Source organism: Sinocyclocheilus rhinocerous, unplaced genomic scaffold (assembly GCF_001515625.1).
Source record: "Sinocyclocheilus rhinocerous isolate Xijiao unplaced genomic scaffold, SAMN03320098_v1.1 scaffold306, whole genome shotgun sequence".
NCBI classification, from domain to species: Eukaryota; Metazoa; Chordata; class Actinopteri; order Cypriniformes; family Cyprinidae; genus Sinocyclocheilus; species Sinocyclocheilus rhinocerous.
The window spans coordinates 452,455-462,404 of NW_015662161.1; the positions used below are offsets into that span (position 1 = coordinate 452,455).

Here is a 9,950-nt window from a genome sequence, read left to right on the forward strand (position 1 = left end):
TTATTAATAATGCATCACTGTATAAAGGTCTGCTTTTATTTGTGTACACTCACAATGAAAACAACACATTGTGCTTTTGTAACATAAAGAAAACAAATAGGATGTCGGTTTCTGCCATTTGAGTTTCCTTTCTGTGAACAAATTAAGCGTGTCACAAAAATGAACTGAAACTCAGCATATATAGGCTACGTTGCGTGTTGCACTGTTTTTTTCCCTTGTTTATCTGTAAACTAAATAAAATATATTTCAAGAATTTATTCCTTGTATGTATATATGTACAGCAGATTTTATATATATATAACATAATGTAATAATATTTAGTATTTTCGCATCTAGGTGGACATTTTTTTAATTTGTACTACTGTCTGTTCAAAATAAATGAAAAGAAACCGAGCATAGTAGATTTGTTTATTTTTCCTGTTGTACCGAAATAGTATCGAACCGTGACCCCCGAACCGAGGTACGTACCGAACAGTGACATCTGTGTACCATTCCACCCCTAATATATATATATAGGCTAACTGAGACTTGTCATAGCACTTGCATACTATTGCTCTTTTGTTGGTTTTGATTGCTTCAATTGTCATCAATTTTAAGTCACTTTGGATAAAAGCGTCTGCTAAATTACTAAATGTAAATGAGTGATGACACAAACTGAAAAATGTATTTAGGAGTGGTGTGCTGTTACTTTTCTACATTTCATCATCTTCTACTTGTAGAATTTGCAATTCTATTTGACAATGAATGGGCAAAAAATTTAATCGACATGTGTTTAAAGAGGGATACGAGTAATAAAGGGATCAAAATATCATTGGAGGTTGCCACTTTTCACTAGGGCTAGTTAGGAACCATCCAGAACACTCCAGTAACCATTAACCACATATTAGCAACCAGTGTTGGGGGTTACGCACTACAAGTAACGCGAGTTACGTAATCAGATTACTATTTTCAAGTAACTAGTAAAGTAACGCATTACTTTTTAATTTACAAGAGAATATCTGAGTTACTTTTTTTTTCAAATGTATTGATTGACAGCTCTGGTGTTGCCATGGTGAGAGAAATCAGGAGATGTTACTGTAGTTCTAAAATAAATATGAATATGCATTAATTCATCTTTCAACCGTACTAATAATCACAAATTACTCTAGACAAACATTTGTGTCTTTTTTTATTGCTGAAGTGTGTTGAAATGTCGTCTTCTGCATTCTACTGTACGGATGTAAATGTACTTTCCCTTCAGCCTGAGGCTTATTCGTTTCACTTTTGGTGTGAAAAGGCTTTTATATTTGCCAAAAATCGAACTTTTTTATTTTAAAAACAAACAAGCAAGCCCTGTCCAGATTTAAAAAGTAACAAAAGTGACGCAACGCATTACTTTCTATAAAAAGTAACTAAGTAACGTAATTAGTTACTTTTTTATGGAGTAACGCAATATTGTAATGCATTACTTTTAATAGTAACTTTCCCCAACACTGTTAGCAACTGCATATGAACATATAAAAAAACCAGAGATCAACCAATATTTTTTTATAAGGAATCATAATTACAATTATTCTTATTCAGATAATTTTTTAAAACTCAGAATAACAATATGCAGGATTAAAAAAAAATGTTTTAATGCTCAATAATAAATAAATAATCATTTATAAAATAAAATGTAAAAAATTATAAAATATTCAATATGAATACACAAACAAATAAGTTCATAAAATATAAACGTATAAAAATACAACTTATAAAATAAAGTTTATTATTAGCAGTAGTAGTTGAATTTTTGCCACCATATTTATAAAATATTGGGGTTATGAATGATTAGCAGCATTTATCAGAAGATCTCATATTGAAAAACGAATACTATTTTAAAGTTTGGGGACATGTTGGGGATTTTTTTATGTTTTTAAAATAAGTCTCTTATGCTCACCAATTATCACCAATTTGATAAAAATACAGTAAAAACAGTAATATCGTAAAATATTATTACAATTTTCGATTTTTAAATATTTAAAAATTCCTGTGATGCGAAGCTGAATTGTCAGCATCATTACTCCAGTCTTCAGTGTCACATGATCCTTCAGAAATCAGTCTAATATGCTGATTTGCTGCTCGAGAAACATTTCTGATTATTATCAATGTTGAAAACAGTTGCGCTGCTTAATATTGTTGTGGAAACCGTGATACCTCCAAAATCTTCATCACGATTCTTTAATAGACAGTTTAAAATTTTGTGTAACATTATAAATGTTTTACAGTCACTTTTGATCAGTTGACTACCTGCTGAATAAAACCTATTCAATATAGTAACTCCTTACAAACCACTATTTGAACACATTATCAAATATGTTTCATATATATTGTTTGGCATGAGCCAGCATCTCCTGTATCTAGTAGGTATCCAGTTTGTTTGATGGCAGTGATTTGTGGAGCTGAAAGGAATCCAAGCGCCCCAGCCCCGCAGCTCACCTGTCACACTGGCGACACTGCAGGATGATCTCCTCCTCGTTGTAGTTCTGCTGGCACAGCGGGCATGAAGCCAGGCTGGCGCAAGGGGCACACTGAGTGTAATTATTCTGCCACTCACACCTCAGACCCGCAGACGTGGCGCCGCACTGCGTACAGGACACACACCTGCGGGACGCCAAAGCGGCACAATGACATTAATCACACACCACACGACTCCAGCCATTCCAGCCACCCTAATAACAGCTCACATCAATACATGACAAGTAAAATAATTCTCATAAATAAAATCCTTTGAAAAAAAAAAAGCCTTTTGTTAACAAAAGGTCCTCCATTGTAACTAGCAAGTATTCTTAAATCAACCACAAGAACAAAAAGCAGTTAAAGCACAGTTGAAGTAAAATGATTTGGTAAAAGTATGATTATTTGAACATATTATTGTAAAAATGTATTTAAAGCAAAGTGTAAATGAAAAACAGACAGTTAACACTAGAAATGTTCATTATTTGATTTTATGCGATGTGGAATACCATTTGCATTTCCAGCTCCCATTGGGCACGTTCTGTAGGGGCGGGTCTAAGCAGTAGGTGTGGTAGCTGATGTCACAGTCGTCACAGAGCAGCAGACGGCCGGGATCGCTGGCCTGACCGCACGCCTCACACACGGTGCACTCCAGACACCGCCAGCCTGTACTCAGCACCACCTTAGTGATCTGACGAGCAATACATGTCAATTAACACGAGGCAGAGTGCATATGAAGACAAAAAGAAAAAACTGAAGAAAACAGTAGTTTTTAGTAACATGGCAGCGGATTTTTTCAAAACAGGGATTATTTTAGATATTTTTAAGATGTTTCAAATGTTTTTTTTCCATCAAATTAAAGTCAAAGGGGTCCAAAACAACAATGTACCCTACTGAGTTTTGTAGGTACAATAAAATAAAATAAAAAACAACAGTGAGACATAAAAAAAAAAATTTGACCAACTTTTGTCTTCAACAGAAAAAAAGATGGTCTGGATTGAAACGACATGAGGTTGAGAAAATGATGATATTTCTGGGTGAACTATCCCTTTAAGTAGGTAAATTGGTTCTATCTTGCCTGTAAAATCACATAGACCAGGGTTATTACTGTTAACTAAAAAAAAACAAAAACTATTTAAAACATTTTCATTAACTGAAATAAAGCCGAATTAAAATATAATAAAAATTAGATGAAAAACGTCATTAACATCTAAAAACTTCAACTTCTTTAACAGCATAAAGTTGAAGCATTAAAGTTACAATACTCAAATTCAAATGAACTAGAAATCAATAAAAAAACTCAATTGAACTTAAACAGTAATATAAAAAAAAAAACTAATGAAAATGACAAAGCATATAACAAAGTAAAATTGTTAGAATTAAACTAAAGTTAAAATGAAAACTGAAAATATAAAAATGTATAAAAAAAAAAAACTGAATACATGTTTTTCTGCTTAATATTTTTGTGTGGAAACCATGCTATTTTTTTTTTCATTAATCGGATAAGTAAGTTTGAAATCTGATGAATGAAAAGTTTAAAAGGACATCATTTATTTGAAATATAAATCTTTCATAATGTTATAAATGTATTTACTCTATACTTTTGTTAAATTTAATACATTCTTAAAAGTATTAATTTTAAAAACTTGCAGAAATGTATTATTTAAGGTTTAAAAACAAACACAATGTTTAAATAATATCAATACAGTGTTGCCTTGCGTGTATTTTTAAAAATATTTTAATTTCAGTGCTATCTTGGTTTGTAGCTTAGTCTGGTTTTTTGAAAAATTGTAATTTAATTTTCTTCCCAGGTCTGGCAAGGTTTTTTTTTTTTTTTTGCTTGGCCAGTCATAATTAACACTACCATCAACACCTCCAACAGTATTAGAAAAAAGGAAGGATGTACTGGCCTCATCCTGCTCACCTTTATGTTAACACAGAAGGGGTGGTAACACTGTGCACACTGAGCACAGGCCAGGAGTCGACCCTCCACACCCTGTCCAAAACTCCCACAAACCACACACATATCCTAAAGAAAACACACACACACCAGTGTAAGAGAGCAGCAGACTCCACATACACAGCTGCAGCAGCACGAGCGCTCAGAAACATTTACCTGCTTCATAGTGAACGTGTCTGCACTAGAGAAAATCACCACTGTATTGTGCATGGCGTTTTCTTCCTCTTCCTTGAATGTGCAAATGGGGTCCATGATGTTCACCTGCAGAGACGCAAACAAACCATACAAATAAACAGAAGAGTAGTACAGCAATTTATCCACGTATCAGAACAAACCATATAGTAGCTGTCAGATAATGAGACGTACTCCTGGTGTTGGGATTGGAGGGACTCCGTTCTTCATTCTGGCCCGGCCTCGTCCTCCCCGGCCCGTGACACCCGAACCCCTGGGCCGTCTCCTGCTGGGGAAGCCAGATCCCCGGCCCTGCTGACACCACAGAGACACCATCAGGGCCATCAAAAAGAAGAGGCTAAAGGAATTTATATTTATGCATTCGCTTCTACTTTTCCTCTGGGAGCTTCCTGTAACCAGCTTTATAATTGTGATAAATGACACAAATGTTCAACAGCATGACATTACATTGCAATAACAATGTTATTGACCAACTTTGCATTTACAATTTCACATTTCTGATCACATACAGCATTGAAATCCTACACATTTCTGTGAATTTCCATGGCTTTTCCAATAGTTTGTTATCACTGGATTTTTTTTTTAAACACTACCATTCAAAAGTTTGGGGTCAGTAAGATTTTTAGGAAAGAAATGAATACACTTTTATTAAGCAAGAAAGCAGTCAATTGATCAAAAATGACAGTAAAGTTACATTATTACAAAAAAAAATTAAAATAATCAATCAATCAATTTTTAATAAATACTGTTCTTTTAAGCTGAAACAAAGTATCACTGTTTCTACAAAAATATTAAGCAACACAACTGTTTTAAAAAATAATTGAATATTAAAAAGAATAAATTAGCATATTAGAATGATTTCTGAAGGATCATGTGACATTGAAGACTGGAGTAATGATGCTGATATGTATATATAAATAAATCACATTTTAAAACATATTCAAATAGAAAACAGTTATCTTAAATTGAAATAATATTTCACAATATTACTGTCTTCACTGTATGTTTAGTCAAATAAATGCAGCCTTGGTAAGTATAACAGATTTCTTTCAAAAACATAAAAAAAAAACATACCAACCCCAATATTTTGCTCTTAAATATTTCCAAACAAACATAAAAAATATTTTTCTATTAATTTGCATAACATTTCCGACTCTGAAAAGTCTAATTGTTTTCGAAATTTCCAGTTTTTCCAATGAACGTGAACTTTACTAGGCTGACAAACACATCTGATGCGTGATTTAATGGATTGATTAAAGAAAGGAAAATTATGTGATGCTCCAAACGGTGAAGCTTTCCAGTACTTCTCCTGTCGTGTGACAAACGAGCAGATTCATCCCATCTTCCTCAAACACTCCTGACGACTCAGTCCTCTGCACTGACAGCGCCCAAGCAATTTCAACTGGAGCAGGAAACCAGTGTCCAAAGTTTTCTTTCTCTTTGTGTTTATATTTAATGAACGGCCGACCAGCTCAACTTTAATGCACTGTGATCAAATAACCAACCCAAACCAAACACGGCTCTCCCTCAATTTAACTAGCTGTCACAGCGGAGCAGCGTTCCCCATAATGACACCAATTCTGCAGAGACTGTGACACTCGGTTTGAGATGGCATCTGAGGGAGCATCAGGCTGTTGAGAGGCCTCGGCCGTGTTATTCCAGCGATTTCACTTCTATTACGCTGTCAGCGCGTTTCCTTTCCTCAGGGGCTGCCATTCTGACTGTCACAATCAAAACCCTTTCCAAGAATTACACTCTCTCCCTCCCTCGGCTTCACAACTACTGGTCCTCTCGCTGGACCATCAGCCCTTCTTTCAACTTCTGCCTGTGCCACTCACACTTGATCGTTTTTTAAATTGCTCCTTTCATCATTTGTTTTATGCTACCTGACTGGACTTAATGTTAAAATATTTTTCAGCTTCTGCTGTACCATATTAAATATATATGTGACCCTGGACCACAAAACCAGTCATATACATGTATGTATGTATACATCATCTGAAAAGTTGAATAAATAAGCTTTCCATTGATGTATGGATTGTTAGGATAGGACAATATTTGGCCGAGATACAACTATTTGAAAATCTGGAATCTGAGGGTGCAAAAAATCTAAATACTGAGAAAATCGCCTTTAAAGTTGTCCAAATGAAGTTCTTAGCTATGCATATTACTAATCAAGAATTAAGTTTTGATATATTTATTAGAGCCCGACCGATATATCGTTTTGCCGATATTATCGGCCGATATGAGCCTGTCGCCGATATATCGGTATCGGCGAATATGCCGCCGATATGAACATTTACTTTTACAGAACATATAATGCAGATAAAATGCTTGAAATGGTGTAATTACTTAGTTTGTCCAGCAGAGCGCGCTCCATTGTTTGCTACTGGCGACCTGGATGAAACGCTTTAAAGCTTAAGTCTATGGAAAACCATTGAAACTTTGAAGGGTCATATCTCCGTAACGGCGAGGCCAATCCGCACCAATTTCGGGGGATCCCTTCAGTTCGAGGAACCCTCTCGAACGCGAATCGAGTGTACATCTAGAGGCCCGCTTTCGAATGAGACCACCCCCACGTCGATAGCCCACGGTGTTACGGGTGGTTAAATTCGCGTTCCGGCGCCGACCGATCAAGCGATCCCGAGGGGCTACCCACTCGCGGAGGGTGGCATTCAAGAGGGCTCCTCGAGCTGAAGGGATCCCCGCTCTAGTAAGTTTCGTCTGTGTGCGAAGACAGTAGTGCGACAGTAGTATCGATATCGGCCCCAAAAAACCCATATCGGTCGGGCTCTAATATTTATGGTAGGAAATTTACAAAATATCTTCATAGAACGTGATCTTTACTTAATATCCTAATGATAATTGAAATAATGAAAGTTGATTTTTGTCATAAAAGAAAAATTTATCATTTTGACCCATACAGTGTATTTTTGGCTATTGCTACAAATATACCCCAGCGACTTAAGACTGGTTTTGTGGTCCAGGGTCACATATGTCAATATTTATTTGTTCCAAAACAATTTAAAAGAGTGATTCTATCTATCTATCCATCCATCCATCCATCCATCCATCAGAATCTTATATAGATTTTCAAGAAATTATTTTATGACTGTAATATATACAGTGGGTACGGAAAGTATTCAGACCCCCTTAAATTTTTCACTCTTTGTTATATTGCAGCCATTTGCTAAAATCATTTAAGTTAATTTTTTTTTCCTCATTAATGTACACACAGAACCCCATATTGACAGAAAAACACAGAATTGTTGACATCTTTGCAGATTTATTAAAAAAGAAAAACTGAAAAATGCTCAGTATTTAGTAGAAGCACCCTTTTGATCTAATACAGCCATGAGTCTTTTTGGGAAAGATGCAACAAGTTATTCACACCTGGATGTATATATATATATATATACAGTATATATATATATATACACACACATATACTTATATATATATATATACACACACACACACACACACACTATACACACACACACGCCATTTCAGTTTATATAAATTAATAAATTATTTTATAATTTTATATAATTTAACCATTATTTCTACTTAAATTTTATAAACATGATTGATAAAATGCACAAGAATAAATTAATTAAATCAAATGAACCAAAAATAAGAATTTTTTTATTTCTATTGTAATTAATGTTAACAATTAGTTATACAAATATTCCAAATTTACAAAAAATGGAATCAGTTAGTACGTACTAAAGCCATCTCAATTTAATTATAATAAGTACAAACTTATAGGTGAATCATGATTTGAGTGAAAATGTTCACACACAGGTTTTGTGCACAAAATGTTTTCTCAACTCCAACTAAATTTCATCTCCAGCTAAATCACGGCAAATATATTGTGAATGTTCGATATAACACTCACTCCTATAAAGACAAAGAAATGAGCACCATATTAATGTACACTCTTATTTACATAGTCCAAGATTCTTCTTCCTTCCTCTCCATCATCATCTTAATGTAGATGCTGTCTTTCCAGTGACCCTTGACATGTGGCAAATACTATCCAACATGCTCGTTGTCGAGACATGATAATGTGACGGGACCTGGTCTGGCCCCGTGCCCACATGGACCCGGAGCCCCTGACCCTCAACACGCAGCACATCTGCTCCGGCTCACAACGTCAACACATTCACAACTCATTTTCATTCATTAGCCCGGGTCAAGCCGGGTCGTGGAAAGAAAAGCACTGTGCATGCTGGGGAAAAAAACGTTAGGATGTATTGTGAAGCCACAGAACATGTTAGTGTTCTTAGCGGTTGTTTCTGACATGAAAAATGCAGCACTGAATTTGTTCAGTCCAAATCCAAATCAAAGCTGTCCAACATGAGCATTGTTATGACTACATTCTCAATGCCACTCTCGATTCTCTGCGTGAAAAGTCAAGGGTCTGCTGTGCTTTATATTTCATACAGCTGGTATTTTCTAGCTCTTCCAGCCCTTGAAAATTACTATTTATTCCCATTACTTCCTATTGCTTGAAAATTACCATTAACAGTCTATAAACACAATTTTAGCATTTCTTTAACAACACATTTTACTGTGTGTAATTATTAGGAAGCTAAACACCTGCTGTTGAGACTGAGGATATCTGGGGAAGGTTCGTTAAAGAGGTCTAGCTTTTTCACATTTTTACACCATGTCTACACTGGACGTGATCAGAATTACATCAGACCATATCAACTTGATTTCAAAATAGCTATGTTATATATACACTGCCGTTCAAAAGTTTGGGATCAGTAAGACTTTGAATGTTTTTTAATGCAGTCTCTTGTGCTCATCAAGGCTGTATTTATTTGATCAAAAATACAGAAAAACAACAGTAATATTGTGAGATATTTCTAATATTGGTTTTCTGTTTTAATATACTTTAAAAAATAATTTATTCCTGTGATCAAAGCTGAATTTTCAGCATCATTACTCCAGTCTTCAGTGTCACATGATCCTTCAGAAATCATTCTAATATGCTGATTTATTATCAGTGTTGTGCTTTTCTGGATTCTTTTATGAATAACAAACAAAAAAGAACAGCATTTATTTAAAATTAAAATCTTTTTTCTATTTTACTATCACTTTTTATCCATTAAACACATCCTTGCTGAATAAAAGTATTCATTACTTTCAAAAAAAGAAAGAAAAAAAATTTACTGACTCCAAACTTTTGAACAGTAGTGTATATTGTAACACAAGTTTTCCATTTTGAATAAATGCTGTTTTTTGTTTATTTTATATATTCATAAAAGAATCCTGAAAAAAGTATCACAGGTTCCAAAAACATGAAGCA

The 9,950-nt window shown here is 34.6% G+C and overlaps 1 protein-coding gene across 1 annotated transcript in view; it reads right to left on the minus strand.

The window, feature by feature from the left end:
• LOC107727489 (histone-lysine N-methyltransferase 2C-like) overlaps positions 1-9,950 on the minus strand; it is a 120,581-nt gene that overhangs the window by 53,120 nt on the left and 57,511 nt on the right. Inside the window, exons 15-19 of the mRNA XM_016537362.1 lie at positions 4,805-4,924; positions 4,595-4,699; positions 4,403-4,507; positions 2,988-3,169; positions 2,461-2,625 (exon numbers count right to left, since the gene is read on the minus strand). Coding sequence (XP_016392848.1) covers positions 2,461-2,625; positions 2,988-3,169; positions 4,403-4,507; positions 4,595-4,699; positions 4,805-4,924 — 677 coding nt within the window. The remainder of the gene's footprint in view (positions 1-2,460; positions 2,626-2,987; positions 3,170-4,402; positions 4,508-4,594; positions 4,700-4,804; positions 4,925-9,950) is intronic.